Below are 25,593 nucleotides of genomic sequence, written 5' to 3' on the forward strand. Positions count from 1 at the left end.
CTAGGAAGGCAGTCCAGGACCCCATGTGAGACACCAGGCACAGGTCAATAAACACTCATATGTGGGGTGGACAAAGGTCATGGGGTAAAGACGGGGGAAGGATTCTAGACAACAGAATCCCAAAAGGCTGCTTTGGGGGAAAAATGGCACGAGAGTCAGGCCTGGTGAACAAGCTCCCCTACTGTGCTAATGTTCCCATCTCCATGGAAAATTCTTAAAGAGATGGGAATTCTTAAAGAGTAGGTCAAGAAGCAATGGTTAGAGTCAGACATGGAACAAGGGACTGGTTCAAAACTGGGAAAGGAGTACATCAAGGCTGTATATTGTCACCCTGCTTATTTATTGATGTCTAGAGTACATCATGCAAAATGCCAGGCTGGATGAAGGACAAGCTGGAATCAAGACTGTGGGAGAAAAATCAATAACCTGAGATATGCACATAATACCACCCTAATGGCAGAAAGCCAAGAGGAACTAAAGAGCCTCTTGATGAGGGTGAGAGGAAAGTGGAAATAGCTGGCTTAAAACGCAACATTAAAAAAACTAAGATCATGGCATCCAGTCCTATCATTTCACAGCAAACAGATGGGGAAAATGTGGGAAAAGTACAGATTTTATTTTCCCAGGCTAGAAAATCACTCTGGACGATGACTGCAGCCATAAAGTAAAAGACATTTGCTCCTTGAAAGAAAAGCTATGACAAACCTAGACAGCATATTAAAAAGCAGAGGCATCACTTTGCTGACAAAGGTCCATATAGTCAAAGTTACGGTTTTTCCAGTAGTCGTGTGCAGATGTGAGAATTGGGCCATAAAGGCTGAGCACCAAAGAATTGATGCTTTCGAACTGTGGTGCTGGAGAAGACTCTTGAGAGTCCCTTGGACTGCAAGGAGATCAAACCAGTCAATCCTAAAGAAAATCAACCCTGAATGTTCATTGGAAGGACTGATGCTGAAGCTCCAATACTTGGACCAAGTGATGGGAAGAGCCAACTCATTGGAAAAGATGCTGATGCTGGAAAAATTGAAGGCAAAAGGAGAAGGGGACGACAGAAGATGAGATGGTTGGATGGCATCATTGACTTGATGGCCATGAATTTGAGCAAACTCCGGGAGATAGTGGAGGACAAAGGCGTGTTGCCATCCACGGGGTTGCTAAGAGTTGGACATGACTTAGCGACCGAACAACAACAATGAATGTGCTGAGGAGCAAAGACCGCAGGCCCCCTGGAGGTGCCTCACAGGGCCCTGAAAAGCTCTGTCCCAGCTTCCGCAGGAGCCGTGGCCCCTGGCCCGGGCTCCGCTGCCCCCTGGTGGCCACATGCTGCCCCATTCCAGACCCAGGGTCCCCCTCAGGCTGTCGCTGGAGGCCCCCCTGCCCCAGCCTCCAGCTTCTTCCTATGCTTTTCCTCTCTCAGCCCTGTCCACTGTTTCACCAGCTCTACAGCCAAAGAGGAGGGGCTGCCATCTGATCAGAAAGGGCAGCCCCCAAGCATGTGACTCAGCAGGGAGATGGCACTTCATACAGAGCACAGGCCCGCATGCCGCAGGGTGTGGTCCTGCTCTGCACAGCTCCCACAGGGGCTAAGTCTGGTCACCCGGCACCATGAAGGCCTCACTCCTCTCTGCCACAGCCCAGCACCCCCACCACAATACAGACACTCAGAAGGAAGTCAGGCCTACAGCCCAGAGGCCGGTCTGACTCCAGATCCATCACTGTGGCAGGCCGTGCAGCGGCTATCAGCTGGACTAATGGCCCTCGGGAGGCAGCTTGAGGTGCCTCCTGTGACACGTCCAGCCGCCCCCCACTGCCCATCCTGCCCACCTAGGGTTATCTCCCCAGGCCCCCAGAGGTACCTGCAGCAAGGCCAGGTCTGCGTCCTGGGCCAGCTGCTGCAGGTTCTTCACAGCGGACGTGGTCTTGATCACGCGCACCAGGGCCGGGGAGCAGTCAAGGGGGAGCTCGCCCAGCAGGGACTTCTCATCGCTGAGCAGCAGCAGGGCGTGGTACGGGCTGCAGGGCAGAGAAACAGTCAGCGGGACGGGCAGCCCCGGGCTCTGGGGTGGGCACCTGGAGAGGAGGCCACGGGAGGAACTGCAAGACAGGGTTGTGCCCTGAGGCCTTTAAAAACCTGCCAGGATCACTGCTGCCAGCAGAAAGAACTGCAGGAGCCCTGATGACCCGGCTCCATCCCACTTCTGGGACTGCCTGCAAACACTGGCTGACTGAAAAATGAGTCAACCCTTCCCAAGGAAACAGTCCCAAATAGGGCTTTCCTGGTGGCTCAGATGGTAACGAATCCATCTGCAATGCGGGAGACCCGAGTTTGATCCCTGGGTTGGGAAGATCCCCTGGAGAAGGGCATGGCGACCCACTCTAGTATTCTTGCCTGGAGAATCCCATGGACAGGGGAGCCTGGTGGGCGACAGTCCGTGGGGTCGCAAAGAATCGGACACGACTGAGTGACTAAGCACAGCACACAACACACGGGAAAAGCGAAATCCCCACCTCAGACTATGAACAGAACTACCAGACACAACGCTGGGAAGGAAGCCCAGGAGGAAGGGCATGGGCAGGTGGGGGCCTGGGTGAGGGAGGAAGACAGTGCTCTGCTTTCTGTCATCGAAACATCTGCTGTTCCATGCCCAGATCTCTTTTTCTGGTTAAGACATTTAAGGAGACAGAGAACTTGGTGGGGGAGGGGAAGGCAGACGACTGGGCTCTGTGGTTTCCTTGCAGGAAATCAGTGAAATGGACAAACAGATCCCACAAGTTCTGGTTCAAGCAGAGACCCCGGGAGTAACACCGTAAAGACACAGCCCTCTGAGGGTCAGGCCAGCTGCTGGCTGTGAGGTGTGGCCCACAGCCCTGCCCAGGCCCCAGGCTGGGGCTGCAGCACAAAGCCCCGCTCAGCCAGGTGGTGCCGAGAGGCTCTGGGGGTGAGCTGGGGATGGTGGTCACTCCTGGACAAAACTGGACACAAAAACATGTGTTTACAAAGAGCAGAGCCCCACCCGCCAGTTTCTGTGGCAGGAATAGGACCCACAGGAGAGAAGGGCTGGCGGGCGTGGGGCTGGCACTCACCGGATGGCCTTCAGGCTGCGCTCGATGGCCTCTGGCGGGATGAGGCTGCTGGCCGCGTAGTGGATCTTGTGGGGCAGGCAGAAGCTCACCTCCAGCCAGCTGTTGACGTGGAGCCGCACCACGCCAGATGTGCACAAGCTGCAGAGAGAGGGCCCCCAGCCTCACACACGCGACCACACCTTGCACACCCACCTGAGGGCACCTCCACCCGGCCCACAAGTACACTGCAGGGAGGCTTCCCGGACAAGAAAGCATCCTACCCCATACCTCAGTAGGGTTAAGAGAAGAAAATGATGTTATTAGGAACACACACAAAAGTTGCCAGCCTTGGAATCTGCAGTCCAACCAGAGGCAAGGGATCAGGGAAGTCTCTCAGATCTCTGCCCTGGAGGCTCAATGCACCTGGGCGTCCCAGGGCTTCCTCTGCACATGGTGGGCGGCTGGGCAGGGCAGGGCCCGTCACCAAAAGGGAGAGATGTGCAGATGAGGAAGGGGGAGCAGTGGAGGGGAGGGGGAGGGAAGGGTGGCGGTGCTGGCCCCCAGACATCCTGAGGGAGGAGCCCGCCCCTGCAGATGCCGCAGCCCTGCAGGAGCTCCACAGCCAGCAGCCACGCCAGCCCCCACTCGGGCCTTTGGCACCTGTCTCTCCAACCTTGCTCAGGCCAAACACGGCGACTCTGTGTCTGACTCTCGTGTCTCACATCCACCTCAGACCGCCTGTCATTCCTACCTGCTCCACACAGGGACAAAGTGCACACCTGCTCCACTATGGCCCCCTCAGTCCGCCCTGCCTACGCAGACCCCCAGGGGTCCCACCTCAGCAGTCCCAGCTAAGACCTCAAAGTGCCAGAGCCCTGTGGGGCCCGCCCACTCTTGCCGACCCTGTGTCCTCCCACTGGAGAGTCCAGCGGGACAGGCCGCCCTGCTGCTCTCCAAGCTCGTGGACTTGCCCTGGCCACACGCTCTCCCTCGGGCACCAGGGCTCCTCCCTGACTACAGATCTTAACTCAAGGCCCACCTTCTCAGTGGGGTGAGCCCCAAGCCGGACCTGGCCCCAGCTCTGCGGGCGGCTCCGAGTTCCCATCTGTCCTGTCCACGGTCAATGCTGTTTTGCAACCAGAATTCACAAGGTGCGGTGCTTACTGCACGGCCAGCAACAGGCAGGGACACTGAGAGCACTTCCTGCCTGGAGGGAGGAGAAGGCCTGAGAATGAGACCCTCTGGGCCGCCATCTCTCAGGAACAAAGCTGAGGCCCTGACCCAGCCCAGGTGCTGGGCAGAGAAGGAGCAACTGCTAGAGCAGAGGAGGGCATGGGGCCTGTGCCCACTGCCCGGCCCCCTTCCTGCCACACTCCAGCCTGCGCTGCTGGCACTCAGGCCTTGGGGCTCTCAGGCACAGACTCAGGGATCTGGGTGCTAGAGGCAGCACGTGGCCCCCACCCCGCATCCACAGGCTGTTCTTACAGTCCCCACAGCCCTGCCCTGTGTGGAATCCACAGGCAACAGTTTCAAATGTAAAAATCAATCCTTGTTGTCTCCAGTAGGGAACGGGCACCAGGGAGAGGAACCACGGGATGAACACGGAGCACGCCTGTGACCTCAGCTGCCCCCAGGACTCCTGCCAGCCCCAGCGTTGCTCCCTCCTGTGCTGCGGCCGGAGCACCTGGAGGACTGGGCCCTCTCCCAGGGCTTCCCTGTCCCCAGTCGTCCTCCTTGAGGGATGAGAGAAGGTCTCAGGCCCCCAGCTGCAGGGAGGCCACAAGCTGTGGCTGAGTTCACGTCACACCTGCTCAGAAAGGCAGTGGACGCAGAACCAAGGTCTTCCTATCTCTGAGCTCCCCTCTAGGACATGGCACAAGGTAGCTGCTGCAACACCAGAGTCACAGGAAACACCGAGATTCTCTTTTCAAATGTAGCCAAGTGGGCTCCTCCAGGAGCCAGCGATGCTGTGTGCAAGCTGCTGAGTCACCAGGCGCAGGAGGTGGCCCCAGGCACTGGTGCAGGCTCCTGGTACACAATTTACAGTCTGCATTTGGGGGCTCCCACTCAGCCATGCAAGGAAAGACACGGGGAATTGTAACCAAACTATGTGAACACAAGAAGCCGGAGAGAGTGGTAAGAAAAGGGATGCGGAGGAGGTGGCAGGGGTAGGTGTGGCCTGGGGCCTCATGGGGATCAGCAGAGTTGCCAATCTGGTACCAGGCAGACAAGCCGTCAAGGCCTGTGCAGCATCCTGGGGTCCCAGTCAATGGGGTCACAAAGAGTTGGACAGGACCGTGTGACTGAGCACTGGCAGGGTAGAGGCTGGGCCCGAAAAGGGTCCTGAGCAGCTCGTCCTTGTATCCTCAGGGCAGCTAACGGTTTGGTGGGGACACTGAGGAAAACACTGTCCCCGTGTGAGGCTTATCTGGCCCCTCACACGGATAAGGCCACACCACACACTGGACTGCAGCTCTGAGACCCCGCCCCGCCTGCAACATGAGATAGATGCCCCCCCAGAGCCCGAGACCCAAGGAGATCACACTGGCCTTTCAACAAGCTCTTATCTTTCACATCCCAGACGCCACAGGATGCAAGCTCATCCCCCACCTCACATCTCAGCATCCGAATTTCAGTCCCTAACCTAACGTCCTCCTGTGGGCTTGCACCAGTCACCCTTCTCCCTGCCCAGACCAGAGACCTCTGAAGCCAGCCCTGCACCCTCTGGTCCCAAACACAACACACAGAGGGACAACACTGCACATGACCCAAGAGGACTAGGTGGGCTCCTAAAAGCCAACACTGAACTTTCCAACACAGGTGCACTTTGTGGAAAGGACTGAAATTCCTAGGATATTCGTGGGCAAGTCAGTGGGCCCAGGCCTGCCCTGGACAGGCAGCGATGAGCAGGGCAGAGTCCCCAACACCCCCAGCACTGCCCATAGGCCAGGAACTGCTTGGCAAACACTTCTTCAAGACCCACCATGGGAGCCACATGCTGAGCACAGACGGCCAGGGGCCATCCCCAACCACGGGGGATGCTGTCGCTGAAGTCACCAAGCTACACGGGGAGACACAGGTGCTGGGCAAGCAGCGGTGGGCTCCGTGGAGTCACGCGGCAGCAGCGGCTCACAGAAGCAGAGGTCCCGGCGCACAGGGCCTCCAGGCCACACCATATGCCGGACTGCAGTCAGAGCACTCGATCCAGAACGCCCCTGTGCAAAGTCCCGGCCCAGCCTCGAACCTCAACCAGACCTCAGCTTCAGGCCTCTTACTTCTGCTCTGAGAAAGCCCTTCCCAGGGCCTGCCAGCGAGCTTCCACCGAGAAAGGTCTGCATGCTCCCTACCACCTGCCTTCCTGCCCCTCAGTGCAGCCCACCCTGCAGGAGCAGGGTGGGCCAGTCCAGACCCTTACAGCGTTCCCGCTGGGTCAGAGCTGCTGTTGTCAACAGGCAGGGGACAGGGGAGGACACGGATGGCCTGGGATTCCAAGGGGAGAAGCACTGGGTGGGACCAAGGACCCAAGAGTGGGGCCTGGAAACAAGGTAGGGGTCGTCTGGGTTCAGAAAGGAGGCAAAGGGCTGAATGGGGGACCCGGGAGCTGCTCTTGCTGAAGTGCTGACTCCTGTCCTTGGAACTGCTGCCACTAGAGGGCGCCGGGCTGCCCCAGCTCTGGGCTCGGCTGGTCCAGCAGACCACAAAAGCAGCAGTCAACTCTCGAGGGCCCGGTTCCCTTCAGCATCCCAACACAGTTCAAGCCTAAGAATTCACAGCTCATTGTTTGCTCAGAAACATACAGTCTGGCTCTGGGTTGCTTTTTACTATAAGCCCACACTGGCCTGGATCTACCGTGCAGTTTCAAGGGACGCTGCTCTGATGTCCTCTGATACCCAGAGCTCGTCAAAATAAAGACACGGAAACAGCAGCCATACCGTGCATCCTCGAGGACAGCTCTCCCTCCCACCTAAAGGCACCTGCGCCCCCAGGAGGAAACAGGGCCAGAGCAGAGCATTCACAGAGAAGGGAACAGGGGTGCGCCCAGGTGAAGACATGCACACCTGCATTCCTATCGGCTGAGCTGGGACACCATCCGCCACCCATCGTGGTCGGCAGAACCCAAAAGCTCACAAGACCCTGTGTGCCAATTTCAGCTGCTGCTGACAGGTGGGCAGCCGCTGCCACAGAGGGCAGTACCTCCATGACATAAACACCTGGCTGAGTAGCCACTTAGGCATTTCTCTCAGAGATGCACAGCCACCCGCAAAAAACACACACGGCTAAGCTGCATGTCCTTCAGCAGCAAAAGCTGGAGCTCATGAAGCCCCAGGGAGGTGGCAGGCAGCTGGGCAGCAGAGAAGGCAGTCCTTATTTACCAACAGACAGATGTTTGAGTTGCACACGGAGGTGAGAGGTACAGGGCAGCCGCACAGGCAGTATGCGCCGGGCTCACCCTCCCGTGCTCCGTGCCGTGACGGGCACACAACATGGAGCCACCTGTCATGTCCTGCCACCGGCACAGGACCTGGCGAGGGTCTCAGGGGAAAGCAGCTCAGTGCTCTGATTTTCAGACCTGACAGACAGGGGACCTCCTCAAAGGCTTAAGCTAAATAAAAAAGGGCAATTACCAAAACATCATAGTGAGTATCACTGCACATGGGATTACAGATGGTTTTATTTTCTTTATACTTCCATATATCTATAATAAATACATAATATTGGTGAAATCAGAAAAAAAATTAACATTAAAAAGAAAGGAGGGGGGAATTCTCTGGCAGCCCAGTGGTTAGGACTCCACGCTTCCACTGCAGGAGGCCCAGGTTCAATCCCTGGTCGGGGAATTAAGCTATCACAAGCCCCACCGTGTGGCCAAAAAAAAGAAGAGAATTCATGGGGAAAAAGAAAACTTACATGGAAAAAGGAAAGGATGTGGACAAACCACCACCTCCAAGGGTGCTCTGGCCACAGCTCTCAGGTCAAGCTCGCCTCCAGCAGGGAACACGGTCTCCTGGATGGAGGAGGCCGGGGCAGGGAAGGCGCAGGGCAGGGAAGCTGGCGGCAAGGGGAGGTGAGGGGGGAGTGCCCCTCGCACCCTCCGTCCAGCAACATTTAGGTCCCCCAGCCCCGAGAGGCCCCTGTTGAGCCCGCTGGCCAGGTGCAGAACAGAAGCTGCCAGCCAGCGGCACTCAGGCAGACGACCCCTGACCCCCACTCCCCACCTAGGACTGGGTCCAGCAGACCCAGGGCCAGGGAACAGTGGTCAAAGCCCCATGGACACACTTTAAAAAGAAGAAGAGTGCCTTGCTTGTCCACACGTAAGAGCTGGTGCTGAGCTGTGGTTCACGCCATGTCTCCACTGCCTGCTGCCCCACACACTCAGTGTCCCAAATACCCAAGACCCTAGAGCTAGTGGTGGGGAGCAGGGCCAACCCAGCCCTAGACCCTGAGCCTCAGTCTCCTCCTGGGTGCGGGGGCCACAGTGACCTCGCCTGAAGAAGGCGGGCCTGGAACGTGGTATGTGCTGTGCTCTGTCGGCGTCACCCTGCGTTCTAGGCCCACACACAGCTTTTTTCAGGTCCATTTTCTAGTCAGAGCAAGGTCTGGAGGTGCCGGCCCAGTCAGGCACCTTCCCGCCCTCCCTCCCATCTCAGGCAGAGTGGGGAAATGGCACCCGCCTTGCGGAGGCCCTGGGCAGCAGGCTGCTCGTCTTACCTGTCGTAAGCGTCCTTGAGGTCCCTGGCCAGCTTGCACTTGGGCAGGATGTGATGGAATGGGGACTGAGGCCCGTCATTTGCTGCAAGAATTGCAACACAGGGGACTCAGAGCCTGCATAGCACAGAGCTCACACAGGCCAGATGGCAAGTGTAGGCTAAGAAGAACTTTAAGTGACTGTTTCCCTTGTAGCTCAGTCGGTAAAGACTCAGCCTGCAGTGCAGGAGACCCAGGTTCGATCCCTGCGTTGGGAAGATCCCCTGGAGAAGGAAATGGCAACCCACTCTAGTATCCTTGCCTGGAAAATCTCATGGACAGAGGAGCCTGGTGGGCTGCAGTCTATGGGGTCACAGAGTCAGGCAAGACTGAGCGACTAACACTTAACACACCAAACATCAGGACGTCGCCTGCTAGTCCACTCCACTGTCTGCATGCGGTGTCTGGACTTCCCCTGACTGCTGGCCCACCTGACTCTGCAGGTACAGGCCTCATGTAACATCTAATAAAAAATATATGTACTTACATTGAACTTTTAAAAATTCTGGTGAAAAAGCCACAAACTCTAAAGAATGTTTTTAAAAGATAAAACTTTTGGATTATTAATAGTACATAACTGGGGAAAATAAATACACATTTGGACAACTGTCAAACATCAAAAACAAACTTTTCCAAGTGGCACATTCACGTGTACTTTTACTTATAGCTAAAATTAGCCCAAGTTCACTGGCAAATGTAGTCCTGGTTTTCTCTTCTGCTATGGAGATGCTGACCTGAGAAGACAGAGGTGCAAAGCCTGTGACAGAGGTGGGCATCTCTCAGCTCTGAAATGCTGACAGTGCACCAAAGCCTCAAGCAGATCAGCAGATATTACTTTTAATAACTGGTCAGCTGACAGCTCAATTGGGCTCCCTGTCAATTCTGCTGAAAGCAAAGAAGTGGCCTCCTTCCAGCTCGACACTGCCCTTCCGCATGCCCCCCACCCCAGGGAGACTGCCCAGCAGGACCAGGGTGGTATCTGACCTGCGGGAAGAGCCATCATGCAGGGGTCTGGGGGGAGGGGGACATTTTGGGCTGGGGAGCCACTCCCGGAGCATCAGGAGCCTGGGTCTCGCTGTGACCTTCGAGGGTCTTGCTGTGCACCCAGGGCATGCTCAGTCCAGCACAGAGCCCACCAGCTTCCATATCAAGGCCTAAGGGCCCCAGCCTGGAGAAGCCGCCGTGCGCTCACCGTCAGCCATGGCGGACACCTCGTCCTGCAGCGCCAGGATCAGCTTGGCCTCCCGCGTGAGGTACTGGCAGCGGCGCTCCTCGTGTTGCAGCACGGTGGCGATGCGGCGGGAGAGGGTGTGCAGACAGCTGATCACTGACGGGTCCGCATGGGCCTGCAGGGCACCCAGGAGGACATGCAGCATTGCTGAGACCGTGAAAGAGCCCTCTCTGGGTGTCCCGTCCTGGGTCCCCTCGAGGGCCTCTCCCAGCAATGCCAGTCTGCTCACGTTCCATGGTGGGCATGGAGCTGCTGCCCACACAGCAGCACAGACAGCCCTGCGGCGTCCCCAGTGGGGAGGGACAGGCACGCAGGCGCTTCTAACAAGTGAGAGAGGGTCCCGTACTCAGGGCCCCAGGCCAGCGTGTCCAGGGAGCGGGGGATGTTCAGGAATGCACTCCAGGCCTGGCAGGGGTAGCCCAGTGACACAATGGAAGGCCCAGACCCCGCCACCACGTGCAGGGGGACCCAAGGTCACAGGCTCCTGTCTGAGGAAGAACAAGGACCCCTCCCTCACCCATCAGCCCACAGGTCAAGTGCTCAGAGTGAGCCTAGGGAGAGCAGAGCCCCCGCGGTGTCTACGGTCTCCAGGGAGTGGCTATGCACCAGTCTGCAAAGGACCAGCTGTGTGAGAGCTCAGTCACAGTCACACAAGTAACAACAGGGACGGAGCGTGAGGCACAGCATTAGGCCCACTGCGCAGTGAAGACCTCTGTCCTCAGAGGAAGCGCTCTTCCTGAGAGCTGGCCAACAGGTCAGCAGGCACCAGGCCCCCGCAGATCCCTCTGCTAATTCTGGCACCTATCGGGGGCCACAGCCAGGCCAGGCCTGTGCACCCGCCCAGGCCAAAGGTGGGGCAGGCAGCTGTGAGGTCTGTGAAGATGCTCCCAGAGCTGATAACCGCCCGCCGTGACTCAGCGCCCCAGGAGCCAACAGGGAGGCTGAGTCATCTCGGGGTGGAGGTGGGAGGAGGGGGACAAGTGGTGGCCCCGATTAGAGCCTCCACTTGGCCTCCCCTCCTGTTTATCTGCAGGCATGGCCCTCAGCAAAGGTCCACAGCCAGGCTCCTTGGCCAAACCTTGACCTAGACAAAGTAAACACCTTCATCACCTGGAGCTGGAGACGCAAAAGGCCCACAGCCAGGCTCCTGGGCCAAACCTTGACCTAGACAAAGTAAACATCTTCATCACCTGGAGCTGGAGACACTCTAGCTCCTAGCAGATCCACATTCACAAGCAGAACTCCCCCGTGGCAGCACACCTGTGTGGGGAGGGAAGGGCTGAGGGCTAGGTCCACACCGCGACCCCCTGCAGACTGCAGCCCTCCCCACATCCAGGAGGGCCCCTCAAGGGTCCCCGGAAGGTCATGGGATAGGTCTGGGTTAAGTGTGTACACAAGTGCCTCAAATCAAAATGTTTTGCCTTAGGTTTTAGAAAAATATGTGTAAAAGTCCTCCTCCCAGCAAAGCAGAGGGAGGAGAGTGACCTGGGCACATGGTTACTCCCTGACCCCCCAGCACACACCTACTGGCTGGGGCAAGACAGTGCCGCAAGTCGGGTGCCCAGGGCCGCTCACTCACACCCCTGGACGAGGCCCACACGTACGAGTGTGCCTAGGTGTCCCGACTGGCTGCAAGGCCGGGCCTGGTTCCAGGTGTCTGGAGAGCCCCGGCAACATGGGGTACACCAAGAAGGTGACCACCTAGGAGGTGCTGGCCCCGAGTGGAGCGCTGAGAAACACACCCTCCCTGTAGACATGTTGTGAAGCAGCATGATGCACAGGGCATCGCCGGTGAGACTGTCTCACCCCTGGAACTCCCACCAAACACAGACAGGCCCTCAGAGCAGATGTCCAGTTTGCAGGAGACACAGAGACTGTCTGCACAGAAACGGGCCTGACTGTGGATCTGTCCACAGGGTAAAGGAGGAGAGAGTTCTAGATGGAGAGGAGGAGAGCGTTAGAGGCTAGGCACACAACCCCCCACGCTTTTGTGGGCTGGTTTCTGGTTTTCACTCCAGTTTAGACAGGCCAACGGGAAAAAACGCTGTGATGACTGGGACACGTTTCCACGAACAAGACACTAGCTGTTCTGTCAGGTATGGTGTACAACAGCTGTTCCCTCTCAGAGACACTTCCTGAAGTATGTAGGGGTGAGCATACAGGCGCTCTGAGACCTGTCCTCCTCAGTCGAGCAACAGGGTCAGGCACAGGAGCCAGGGGCAGAGGCAGCAGCCGTGGGACCTGAGACAGGGGCCTAAGGGTCATCAGTCTACTGTCGCAAGCCCAGGGCATGCTGAAAACTTCAAAGCAAAAAGAGTGTACATTTTTATATGACTACAGAAAAGAGGAAATGAAACCCGTCCACTCTTTACCTTATGTTCAATCCCTCCCACTGCTCACATCACGGCCTCTCTGCTCTGAACTCCTACGCTGCCGTTTCCTGAGGCTTTGACCTGGGAGGGACCCACCCACTCGCTCCAGGGTCTGGCCTCACCCCCACTCTCACCTGCAGTGGCCACAGAACACGCCAGTGTATGAACCCCCACCCTGTCTAACTGTTCTCCAACCACTGGACAGCAGGATTATCTCCAGCCTGCTTATTATAAAAATCCCCATACACTTTAAAATCTGCCTTTTTCCCTGACTGCCGCGCCCAGGGGAGTCACACACTCAGCTATCACATGCCGATGCTCCCAGAGCGGAGGGCCTGCCTGTAACGTCCAGGGTGGGGCCGCAGCAGCTCCTCACACCCCCACCCGTCAGGGGCTATCAGAGTTGACGGGTAGACAGCACTGGTCTGGTTTTGGTTTGTCTTTAACTTCCCTGAATTCTCTCTGGGGATGTTTGCATTATATAACAATATAAATAATAGAAAGACACTGAACGAGCACACGCTGCCCAAGTGCACGAAGCAGAAAGCAACACTCCCCTCTGGGCACCTCTAGCCCCACAGTCACCAGCAGAGACCACTGTGTCTAACTGGCAGCTCTCCACTGATCAGCAGGGGGGCAGTTTTGAGAATGCAGCTCCCTTCAGAATGGGCATTATTTTGATTCTGAGCTCTTCAGTGAAATCAAAAAAGCCTTGTGGGAAAAACACTCTGAGACTCAGAAGGCAGCTGAGGTGGCAGGTCCTCTCCTGCTGTAATCACTCCTGCCACCATGCAGGGAACAGAGCACAGTCCCTGCTCCTTGTCACCAAGATACAGTCATTCTCTCTCTGACACCTCTATACGAAAGCCACCTGCAGCACACGTGTGCCCAACCAGAAAGAACGACTGGACTCTCCGGTGAAATCTGGTGGTGGAGCAGCGCCACATCTAACTGAGCATAGGTCTCCTAGATTTCAAAGTTCCTTCGTAAAACCAGCCAGTCCTTACCTAGAGTGCTTCTTATGCTTATTGAGACCCCTTGTATTCTGACAGCTTTGTGCTGTGCTCAGTCGAGTCCGGCTCTTTGGGACCCCATGGACTGTAGCCCACCAGGCTCCTCTGTCTATAGGATCCTCCCAGCAAGAATACTGGAGTAGGTTACCATTTCCTCCTCTAGGGGATCTTTCTGAAACAGGGATTGAACCTGGCAGGTGGCTCTTTACTACTAAGCCACCTGGGAAGCCCTTTGACGGCTCTACCGAGAAGAAATTTCCTCTAACTAGTGAAAACAAAACTTTAGACAGTGCTAGGAACTGCCTTAAGAAGTAATTAGGCTTAATTATAAAACAACCGAACATAACAAATGTTGCTGAAAATATAGAGAAACTGGAATCCTCGTACATGGCTGGTGCGGGTGTAAAATGGTGCAGCTGCTGTGGAAGACAGTCTGGCAGTTTCTCAAAAGGTTAAACACTGAGTCACCACATGACCCAGCAAGTCCATTTCTAGGTATCCACCCAAGGGAAATGAAAACATGTGTTCACACAAAACTTGTACATAAATGCCCTTCATGGCATTTTTCTTACAGCCAAAAGGTGGAAATGACCCAAAAGTTCACAGCAGATAAAACAAAGTATGATCTCCATTCAACGGAATATGACTGAGCCATAAGAAGGGATAAAGTACTGACATACATTACAACATGCATGATTCAATTAAAAGACTATTTAAAAAACCCTCAAGGACCTACTGTACAGCACAGGGAACTATATTCCATATCTTATAATAATCTGTAATGGAAAAGAATCTGAAAAAGAATATATGTATATGTCAATCACTCTGCCGTACACCTGAAACATTATACATCAACCACACTTCAATTTTTTAAAAAAAGATTACGAAAAACTGGATGAGTCTCAAAACCATTACATTAAGTGACAGAAGTTAGACACCAAAGGTCACATATTGTAGGATCCGTTTTACATGAAACATACAGAACAGGTAAATCCACAGAAAGAGAAAGCAATCTGGTAGTTCCCAGGGCTGGGGGAGGAGAGCGCATTCAGAATAACTGATGTCCTTTTGGGACAATGAAAATAGGGCGGCAGTGACAGTCACGCAACACTGTTACCAGATGCCACCAAAACGTCACTGTAAAATGGTTAAGATGATACGTTTATGCACACTTTACTTAAAAAGAGGGGAAGAACGAAGTTAGACTCTTTCAGCACCAGGAGGGGCCAGTGCGGTGCCCAGAGCCGGCTGTGTTGAGTGAATGAGGCAGTCACCGGAAATGAGTCACTGCCCCTCCACCCCTCCCCAGCCCCTCCCAACCCCTCCTCCTCAGCACCTCCTCTCCCCCACCCACCCCCGTGACCCCCCGTCCTCCCTGATCTGCTCTCCAGTCATTTACACTCACCCTCAGTGCAAACACCACATTGAAAAGAATCATGGTGGGAGCCTCCCTCTTTGGGGACGGGTCGGTTTTGGAGACCTGTGAAAGGGGCACAGTTCTGAGTGAGAGCCACCACCTGCCAGGACAAGCGCTTGGAGCGATCCCACTGCAGGCAGGACGATGCTCCAGAGTACTTGGAACCAGAGGAGAACTGAGCCCAAGGCCTCTAAGAGGCACCCAGAGTCTGCACAGGCAAGTGCACGCTGCACAGATGGTCATGGTGGAGAAAGGAGCAGAAAAGTGCTGTGACCCAAACGGACGAGACTGCCCTGCCACCTCAAGTGAGCTGGCTGCCCAGAGGAGAGACGGCAGGGGCCACTGGGGCACCCAGCCTGCCCAGGGCCCAAGCACCCAGCTGCCAACAAGCGTCACCAGCAGAGGGCAAAGGGATCCCTGGGCCACCCATCAGGCCTGTCTCCGGCCCTGTGTCTCCAGTTCTGCGGGCAGGATGGCGAGGGGCTGCCCAAGCCCCCCACCCCACCCACATGCCACCAGGGGGGCGGAGCCAGTGTGGGCAGGGTGGGTGCCCCAGGGGCCATGTCCCCACCGTGTCCTGCTGTCTCAGAAGCTCTCCTCCAGACAAGAACACCGGAGGACCACACCCCAGGCCCTCACAGGATTTCTGGATCATGTGTGTGTCACATCAAACCCTTCAGAATCCCAGGGACACTGGTGTCGCTTCTGCCTGCATGCAGAGGACTGACTGGCAGTTCCGGTGTGCAAATCCCCTTGGGCAACAGTGCATCCAGTCTCCACAGAGAACACACAGAGTGGGCTCAGCACAACAGTGAGAGCTAAACTGATAACGATATTGGGTAGGATGTCACTTAAAGAGCAAGAAGAAATGCTTGCACTGCTTTATATAAAGCTCAAGGGTCTGACACACACTGCTGACCTCCCTCTCGGCCTCCCCCCAAAACAGACATGGTATACACAAAGGGGAAGGCCACGGTCCAGAGAGACTCCAGATGCAAATAGCAAAAGCTCTGGGCAAGGACTCAGGGCCTACGAGGAGGTGCAGGTGGGCAAGCACCTGACAGCTCTGCCCTCCACAGCCCCAAAGGCCACGGAGCCAGGGGCCCCCACCTGCCCAGGAGCCCATACCTGGCCCAGCGTGTGCTGCAGCAGCGTCGGGTGCCCAACAAACCGCACGTTATCGATCTTCAATTCAAACTTCTGGCCACACATTTCAGACTTGGTTGCCAAAATTGTTGCCAGAATGACATCTGAAAACCTTAAAATTTAAAAAGAAAGTAGAGTGGAAAAGAGTTAACTGAGAGCCACAGAAGCAGGCCCACTGCCCTGGCGGGGGGCGGCGCCGCCTACCGGGAAGCTTCCACCCGACAGCTGCCCTTCGGAAGCAGCCCCCAGGGTTAGGGACAAAAGTCACCAGACCTTCAAGGCGAAGGCGCAAGCGGTCCCGCAGGGCACGTGCTGCCACCCCGGCCCCCACCCAGGCAGGAGGAGAGAGGTGTCTGCCCTCAGGAAGCCTGCAGGCGCTGGCACGGCCCTGAGGAACCTCGTTAAGGCTCGGAGGCTGGGGGGACTCCCTTCACGGGCCCAGGGGTTTGGGGTGCCCCCCGAGCCCCCAGACGCCAGCCCCTCAGTGCTGACTGAGGTCCAAGGGGACCCACGCACTGGAGCCTGTGAACTGCTCTCATCCCAGGGCAGCTCCCAGGTCTCCCGCACCCTGAACACGTCACCCTCCAGCTTTTATTCAGGAAAAAACATTTCAGATGCACGAAACACACAGATCCACTGACGGCGAGGATGCAGGGACAGACAGAGATGGAGGCCGCAGAGGAGGAAGGGCTAGTGAGAGCTGGCTGTGGGCCCGGCAGGACAGCCCCTTCCCTTCAGCCCAGGGCGTCGGGGTAGGGGCGTCACCACAGGGAGGGGAGTGCAGGGCAGCCTTGTCTCCGAGCCCAGGCCCGGGGCCTCTGCTCTGCAGACAGACACCCCATGTCAAACCTGGAGCCAGAGGGCAGCAAGTCCTGTGCTCACCCCGCCACCGGGGAAAAGCCACTCCATCATCCAGGAGGGAGGACAGGCTGTGTGGGGAGGGCTCCACGGGGGCCACTGAGGACACAGGCCTCCTGAGCAGTGGGGCTGACAGCAGCACCCCGGGCCTCCCCCCAGGGGCCACGCTCTGGGGGGGGCACCTGCCACGAGACCACTCGCCCCCGGAGGAAGGAGGGCTGCACACTGTGCGCACTGCTGCTTCCACTCAGCTACAAAGCAACCGGACACCCCCGGGACTCAAGGGTCCAGGAGGGGACGGGCCCTGCTCCTCACTGCGGCAGGGCTCTCTGCCCAGTGTGGGCCAAGGTCGGGGCCCCTGCGGCAGCGACTGCCATGCGCCCAACACCAGGACAGGTATAAAGGAGACCAGAAGCTGCAGGACTCCTGTGGAAACCGCTGAGGCCCGGGGCAGGGTCACACTGGCGTCCAGGCTTCCTCCAGGACTGACACGGCCCTCTAGGCATGCTCAGTCACCTGGGGCCCCCAAACAAACCAGACCCAGATGGTCTGTCAGCGCGGGCCGCTGTGCCACTCACAGTCAGGGCTGAGGTCGGCCCTTCCTGCACGGACACCATCAGAGACATTCTGGGAAACACAGAGCCTGCGCCCAGCCTCAGTTCCCACCGTGGGGCCTCCTTCCTGGGAACACTGCCCTCTGGTGAGTCAACCAGACACGGGAGATTCTAGGTCTTTCTTCAAAATGTCTCAGTGGCTCACTCTGCCCGGGAAGCCGTGCCAGGGCCTGGAGACAAGAGAGGACGCAGGGTGATGGAGCCTCACAGACACTACCACCCCAGCAGCTGGCCCAGCACCAGGGCCTCCTGTCCTATCTGAGTAAACCCGCCACTACTCTGCCACCCCATGACTCAGTACACCACAAGAACAGATAGGAGAACACCACCCACTGCCCAGAGTCTTCACTTTTTCCTGTGATATCAAAAATCTCCTCCAAAACCTCTGCTCTGCCATGAAGAGCCACAGACAGGCCTGAGCCCTGGCCTCAGCCTCCCGTCCAGGAACCTGAGTCTGCCAGGCCGTGGGACGGGCCCTGAGACTCAGAGGCAAACAACGGTGGTCTCATTCACTCACATCTATAAGCCTCCAAACCCCAAGGCCACCTGAGAAGCACTCTCTCCACCTGGGCCCAGACAGCAGAGGTCTGCAGAGGGAACCAACCACAAAATCAGGCACTGCTTCAAGTAAAAGCCACCCCCCAACCGCCGGCAGGCACTCGGGGAGACCCCTCTGCTATCTGGCCACTCTACTTGTCTGGGCAAGTCTGGCCCACACGGAAATCCATTCACCAGAGCTTAACACTACAGGTTTATAATGAGAAAAACACCTGAGTGGCTTTATACAGGAGAAGGCAATGGCACCCCACTCCAGTACTCTTGCCTGGAAAGTCCCACAGGTGGAGGAGCCTAGTAGGCTGCAGTCCATGGGGTCGCTAAGAGTCGGACACAACTGACCGACTTCACTTTCACTTTTCACTTTCATGCACTGGAGAAGGAAATGGCAACCCACTCCAGTGTTCTTGCCTGGAGAATCCCAGGGACAGGGGAGACTGGTGGGCTGCCGTCTATGAGGTCACACAGGGTCGGACACGACTGAAGCGACTTAGCAGCAGCAGCAGGCTTTATACAGCATCTGCCAACGTAACATGCACAAAGACAGCTGTGTCATGAGATGTGGGGTCAGGCGACCTAATAGTCATAAATAGCAAATTCAAACAAAAAGTGTCAATATTTGTTTGGTTTTTTTTCCAGGCTGTGACATGCGGCTTGCAGGATCTTAATTCCCCAACCAAGGATTGAACCTGGGCCCCAGCAATGAAAGCATCAACTCCTTACCACTGGACCATCAGGGAATTCTCTCAATATTTGTTTGATGTTTCCAAAATTTACAAAATCCTTTCCCTTGTTTTGATGATGAAAGGAGTGGTAAATACTGATATATTTTAATACAATAAAATAATTGTTATAAAAACTAACATTTTTGCAATAACTTAAGAGATTAAAAAAGAAAACACATTTAGAAAGATGAACCAGAGCAGCTGGAAGTCAAACCAAGACCATCCACTCTGAGACACCGGGGAACAGGGCATGTTCTCGGGCCAGTCCAAAACCAGAGGGCAGGATAGCTCGGAAGGGAGCGCAACTCCGCCCTCCTCATTCTTGGGGGTGTGCTGTGCACCTCCAAACCCTGGGGGTGCCCTGTCAGGGGCAGGAGGGCCCCCTGCACTCCTGCCTCCTAGAGAAGTGCCATATAAAGCCCCCGGGGGCATTTTAGTGTGTGATGGGCACAGGACAGCATCCAAGCCTGAGTGCCACAGTGACACTCAGCCCTTAGGACAGACCTCACAGACCCCTCTGAGAGATGGAGGCATGATGACCAAGGGTCTCTCTTGGGAGGGGCAGATGGGGGAGACAAGAAACCCTGCTTCCACTTGCTGAACACCATCCCAGGGGCACAGCGCCTGCTGGGAGGAGGGGGCATTTGAGAGTACTCAGTCCCAGAGGTCCCTGGTGCCAGCCAACCTTGTCTGGGCACTCAAGTTCAGAGTACTAGGCAAGCCCAGGTGCAGAAAGAGCAGGGGCTGCAGGAAGCCTGGGCACTCGTGAGGCAGTGAGTCTGTGCACCCAGCAGTCCATCCCCAGTACCGAGGGAAACCAGGCGTCCAGAATAAGCAAGGAGAAGGCAGCAGGAACTGAGACAGGAGGGTGGAGAAGCCTTGGCCACCCTGCAGCCAGTCGCTCACCGGCTGGAGGACTCGCTCACTGTGATGGGACCAGAGCCATTAAGACCACACTGATTCTGAAACTCATCAAGAATTACAAGATCATGATTAACACAGCGCTAAGGTCTGGCAGAAGTACCACCACTTACACTAACTGCTGAGGTCAAGACTACACCACCTGCCACACAAGAAAGAACAGAAGAACAGACTCTCCCAACATGGAAGACTTACCACACAGTCCTCCCAGGAATGCTCAAATCCTCACGAGTGAACTCGGGCTGGGCAAGAAGGAGGGTCAGTTCCCAGAAGCAAGAACAAGGCCGAGGACCCAGATCAGAGCCCAGCAGCACAGGCAAGCGCCAAATGCCTGAGCAGTGCTCAGTCTTTCTGCCCAAACCATGTCAAGGAGATCAGACAAGGCCCCATAGGCAAAAGCTTCATGAGAACCACACAACACCACCAAGTATCTCAGCCTCAATTCCCAAGACCCTGTGGCCGCTACACAGCTGACCTCCCTAACAGGAAGACAGCATCTTTTCTAGACTTGACTTCAGGCCTTAAGAGAAAAGAGACGATATCCACCTTCTTCTCTCCCTACTTGTCACAGGTGGCCACTGAGAATGTAAAATGTGGCCAGTGCAACTGAGGAACTCAGTTTCTACTTTTATTTGATTTCAGTCCATCTCAACTTAAATGGCTAGCCAATGAGGACAACCCCGGGCAGCACAGTTCTGCACCCGCACTCCTGTGAGGTCAGCTACCACCACACTCAGAGGGGACCGTCAGGCCTGTTAACACAGCTTCAATCTGGCAAACTGACTCTACTGGTTCCAGAGGAAAAAGCCCCTCTGAGAACGACAACCAAGGAAAACAGGGAGTGAGTGTGAGGCACATCACTGCATTGCTCTGGGGAGACATCTGAGCTGGGTGGGGGTCTCCTGTGTGCCAGGGGCAGAGCAGGAGCTTGGCAGGTCTGTAAGACAAAATACAACCAGGCCCTGGGGTATTAACCTGCACCTCTGATGGTATGTGGGTGAGGAGTGGGGTCACCAGGTGCTACAATGTGCTAAAATCACCCACAAAGGCATTCTTACGTTCAATAAGCATCTGCAGAGACCAGCTCTCCCTAGGGAGCAAGTCTGTCTGGGATCCTGACTGACCCACAATGACTTACTCCTGTCCCCTGGTTTCCTGTCTTCATTACACTAAATGCAGAATGAATTCCCCAGAAAATATCCTCACAGTCATTCTACTGTAAGCCTCTGAAAAGTCACGGCAGCAAATAGGTCTCGCCAGCCCTTCTCCCAGACTGTTCCAAGAGCTCTTTCTGAGTCTTCAGTGGGCTGAGCCGCACATTCGTGGAGCTTGCAGGAAGGCAGGCAGGTGGCCAGCCCTGCCCTGGACCACCTGTGACACAGGATGGGGACAAAACGCACTCAGTGGGTGTGCAGTGCAATATGCCTTACTATGTGCCTCACAGACAAGAGGTGTTCCCAGGCGTCACTTTAAAGGACAAGACACCCACAGGCCTCGATGTCAAGCAGAATGACCCACGGGATGCCCAGCAGCCCCCACACCCCTGCCTCTTCCTGCCGCTTCCAAAACCCACCCCCTTCAGAGCCAGTCAGCAGTCATGCCAGAGGCCCCAACACCCTCACAGAAAAGAAGAGAAAGCACACAGGCGACGGCAGGCGCCACGTCAGAGAACTGAGGGAGACGGCACTAACGCCTCACATGGCCAGGGCGCAGGGTGGGACCCACAGGTGCCTTCCCACGGACATGATCTCACGCAGGACTGGCAGGTCACAATCTGTTCTCCTTCATCTGGGACTGTACCACCATTTCTTAAGCTTTAAAATGAAGGTAAGAAGGCAGAAGTGGCCACTTCTCAAGGCTGCCACCCTGAGAGCACTTCCCAGAGAGAAGCGGGGAGCACACCCAGAAGGAAAGGGACCTGCTTTCCTCTGGGCCCTAAGCCCAGGTCACAGCAGCACTGGCTCTCAGCCTGCTGTACCACCCAGACACGCTGTGCTGCACCCAAGCACCCACATTCAACCTCTGGACACGAGCTTGAGGACAAGGGTCCGAGGACAGCATCAGGGTCCCCTCCTCTGTGCTCCTCTCATGGGAGATAAACATCCTGAAGGGACATGGCCCCATCTAGTCTCCAGCCTGTCCCACCAACCACACAGCCCACAGCAGGATCACAGAACCGAATCACAAAGAAAGCCAGAGATGGGTGCCACAATCCCATGTCAATCTGCCTGAAACACCCACCAAGTGGAGAAGAGGAACAGGGCTCCTGAGGGGGGAAAATGTCTGGGTCGACAGGGGGCCAGCGCCCATGGAACAGCTGCAGAGCCCGTACCTGGGGTCCCCATCCTGGTCTTCGGCATGCTCTCCGGTGCTGTTGACAGCGTATCTGCTACGAGGCTTACCTGAGTGAAGGCAAAAGGGGAGAAAAGCTAAGAAAACAGGACCCATCCACATATGGGAAAGTTGTGGAACCAATAAAAGTGATGGTTTCGGCTCTAGGATTAGGAGAATTAATACTGTTAAAATGGCCATACTACCCAAAGCAAACTACACAGATTAATGCAGTCTCTATCAAATTACCCATGACATTTTCCACAGAACTAGAACAAACAATCTTAAAATTTATATGGAATCACAAGAGACTCAGAGTTGCCAACCTATCCTGAGGAGAAAGAACAGAGCTGGAAGAATAATCCTCCCAGACTTCAGACAGCACTACAAAGCTACAATAATCACAACAGTGTGGTACTGGCACAAAAACTGCCACATGGATCACTGGAACAGAACAGAGCACCCAGAAATAAACCCACACACCTATGGTCAATTAATTTTAACAAAGAAGGCAAGAATATACAATGGAGACAGTCTCCTCAGCAAGTGACCTTGGGAAAGCTGGACAGCCACATGCAAATGAATGAAATTAGAACACTTCCTCACACCATACATGAAAGTAAACTCAGAATGGCTTAAGGAATTAAATATAAGACACGACACCATAAAACTCCCAGAAGAGAAGATAGGGAAAGCCTTCTGACACAAATTGTAGCAATATTTCCTTAGGTCAGGCTCCCAAAGGAAAAAAAGTAAAAAAAAACAGAACCTAATCAAACTCTTAAGCTTTTGCATAGCAAAGGAAACCACAAACAAAATGAAAAGACAACCTGCAGACTGGGAGGAAATATTTAGTGATACAAATGATGTGACCAACAAGGCTTTGTTTCCAAAGTTTCCGAACAGCTCATACAACTCAGTATCAAAAAAACCAGTAACACAATCAAAAATGGGCAGAAGACCTAAACAGACATTTCTCCAAAGAAGACATACAGATGACCAACAGGCACATGAAAAGATGTTCAACATTTCTAATTATTAGATTGGTGGTTCAGTCACTAAGTTGTGTCCGACTCTTGCAAACCCATGGATGGTAGCCCACCAGGCTCCTCTGTGCATGGGATTTCCGAGGCAAGATTACTGGAGTGGGTTGCCATTTCCTTCTCCAGGGGATCTTCCCAACCCAGGGATCGAACCGGGTTTCCTACAGTGCAGGCGGATTCTTTACCAACTGAACCATCAGGGAAGCCCCTTTCTCTAATTATTAGAGAAATCCAAATCAGAACTACAACTACACTAGTCAGAATGGCCATCATCCAAAAGTCTACAAAGAATAAATGTTAGAGAGGGTGCAGAGAAAAGAGAATCTTCCTACATTGTGGGTAAGAATGTAAACTGGTGCAGTCACTATGAAGAACAGCATGGAGGTTCCTTAAAATGTTAAAAACAGAGTTACCATTTGATTCAGCAATCCCACTCCTGGGCATATACCCAGAAAAGACAAAAACTCTAATTCAAAAAGACAGATGCACTGCAATGTTCATAGCAGCATTATTTACAATAGCCAGGAAATGGAAGCAACCTAAGTACCCATCAACCAATGAATGGATCAAGAGGATATGGTACATATATACAATGGAATTTTGTTGTTGTTCAGTCACTAAGTCATGTCTGACTCTTTGTGACCCCCATGGACTACAGCATACCAGGATCCATGGGGTTCTCCAGGGAAGAATATTGGAGTGAGTTGCCATTTTCTCTCCCAGGGGATCTTCCTGGACCAGGGATCAAACCCATGTCTCCTGCATTGGCAGGAAGATTCTTTACCACTGAGCCACCAGGAAGTCCTACAATGGAATGCCATTTTGCAGCAACATGAATGGACCTAGAGATTATCACATTAAGTCAAGTAAGTCAGAGAAAGAAAAATATTATATGATTATCACTTATATGTAGAATCTAGGAAATAATACAAATAAATTTATTTACAAAACAGAAACAGATTCACAGACACAGAAAACAAATATCATATATTAAAACAAAAGCCCAAAAAACAAAAACAAATATCATATATTAACACATATGTGGAATCAAGAAAAATGGTACAGATGAACCTATTTGCAGGGCAGGAATAGAGACACAGACATAGAGAATAGACATGTGGTCACAGTGGGGAAACGGGAGGGTGAGACAAATTGGGAGCGTAGGATTGACAAATTGACTGGTAGCTGGCTAGTGGAAAGCAGCTACACAGCACAAAGAGCTCAGCTCAGTGCTCTGTGATGACCTAGATGGGCGGGTGAGGTACAAGAAGGAGGGGATGTTATGTACATACACATAAAGTTGATCCACTTTGTTGTACTGAAGAAACTAACACAACATTATAAAACAGAATATCTTTTAAATATCTTTTAAATACAGAATATCTTTTAAAAAGACAATAAATGTTCCCCAGGAAAACACAGACACTCCTTTTGTTAATAATCTCGGAGCGCAGAAGGCCTTTCTATGTAGAGCAAAACTCAGACACCACAAAAGAGACTGAACACTCGACTCCATAAAAATCAACACTCAAAAGGCAAACTGGCTAAGTAGGTACAGCTTTGTCACAAAGGACTATTTTTTCCTAAATATATTAAAAGCTTCTTCAAACCAACAAAGAAAAACAACTAAGCAATCCAAGAGGAAATTAAGCAAAGGTTATGAGTAGGTTCTTAAGTAAAAAGGAAATCCAAATGACTATAAAAACAAGAAAACATGCTCACTCTCAGTCAGAAGGCAAAAAGCCCATTAAAACTACTATCACAAAAAAAAAAAAAAAAAAACTACTATCACATAAAAGTTTTCTCCTATCTCATGAACAAATATAGAAAAATCTGATCTATTAAAAATACATGGCTCAACACAACAATGTAAAGCAATTTTCCTCCAAATAAATAAATTTTTAAAAATACATGACTATTAACCCCTGGATCCAAACATTTCATTTCTGGGAATTGATCATATATTCTACGGAATAAAAAAACATACATAAAAGACATTCACACTGCTAGCAAAAGACTGGAAACAAATGTCCACCAACAGAGGATTGGATGAATAAACCATAAGTTCTTCCTATGATTCTGACCATAGTTTAGAATCTATATCCAAGATGTAAAGTGAAAATGAAAATAGGGCAAAAGAGTGTGAACAGTGTGTTCACTTGTGCTTAGAAAATAATGTACATATATGCTTTCATTTACATGTAAGATTCTAGAAAGATGCACAGGTAAATGCTAACAGCATCTGACCCTGCAAGGGATGTGGGTGACTGGGGGTCAATGAGAGGAAAGAACCATCTTTTCATAATCTAAACCCCTCTGGGCCTTTAAAACTTTTTCCATGTTAACAAATTTAAAAATAATTTTTTAATTAATTATAAATTGAACATCCACAATAGTGAAAAACCGCAAGTAACCTAAATGTCCATCCGCAGGGAAAGAGTATGTCCCTACCAGGCAGCTGTGCGCTACACCAAGAGGGAGGCGATCTGTCTGCTAGGCAGGAAAAGGCTTCAAGACAGACGGTTCAACGGGAAAAAACAGCGACTGAGAAACCCAAAG

The 25,593-nt window shown here is 53.7% G+C and overlaps 1 protein-coding gene across 8 annotated transcripts in view; it reads right to left on the bottom strand.

The window, feature by feature from the left end:
- The window catches only part of NPRL3 (NPR3 like, GATOR1 complex subunit), a 32,408-nt gene that overhangs the window by 5,935 nt on the left and 880 nt on the right, over nucleotides 1–25,593 (bottom strand). For 4 of the 8 annotated variants that reach the window (XM_070460368.1, XM_070460372.1, XM_070460371.1 and 1 more), the window contains exons 2-9: nucleotides 21,993–22,062; nucleotides 15,970–16,099; nucleotides 14,830–14,904; nucleotides 10,001–10,154; nucleotides 8,773–8,854; nucleotides 4,103–4,270; nucleotides 3,085–3,222; nucleotides 1,857–2,013 (exon numbers count right to left, since the gene is read on the bottom strand). In XM_070460368.1, coding sequence (XP_070316469.1) covers nucleotides 1,857–2,013; nucleotides 3,085–3,222; nucleotides 4,103–4,270; nucleotides 8,773–8,854; nucleotides 10,001–10,154; nucleotides 14,830–14,904; nucleotides 15,970–16,099; nucleotides 21,993–22,062 — 974 coding nt within the window. The remainder of the gene's footprint in view (nucleotides 1–1,856; nucleotides 2,014–3,084; nucleotides 3,223–4,102; nucleotides 4,271–8,772; nucleotides 8,855–10,000; nucleotides 10,155–14,829; nucleotides 14,905–15,969; nucleotides 16,100–21,992; nucleotides 22,063–25,593) is intronic. The other 4 variants (XM_070460369.1, XM_020900193.2, XM_070460373.1 and 1 more) reach the window with 4 other exon arrangements.

This window comes from Odocoileus virginianus, chromosome 33 (assembly GCF_023699985.2).
Source record: "Odocoileus virginianus isolate 20LAN1187 ecotype Illinois chromosome 33, Ovbor_1.2, whole genome shotgun sequence".
Taxonomy (NCBI): domain Eukaryota; kingdom Metazoa; phylum Chordata; class Mammalia; order Artiodactyla; family Cervidae; genus Odocoileus; species Odocoileus virginianus.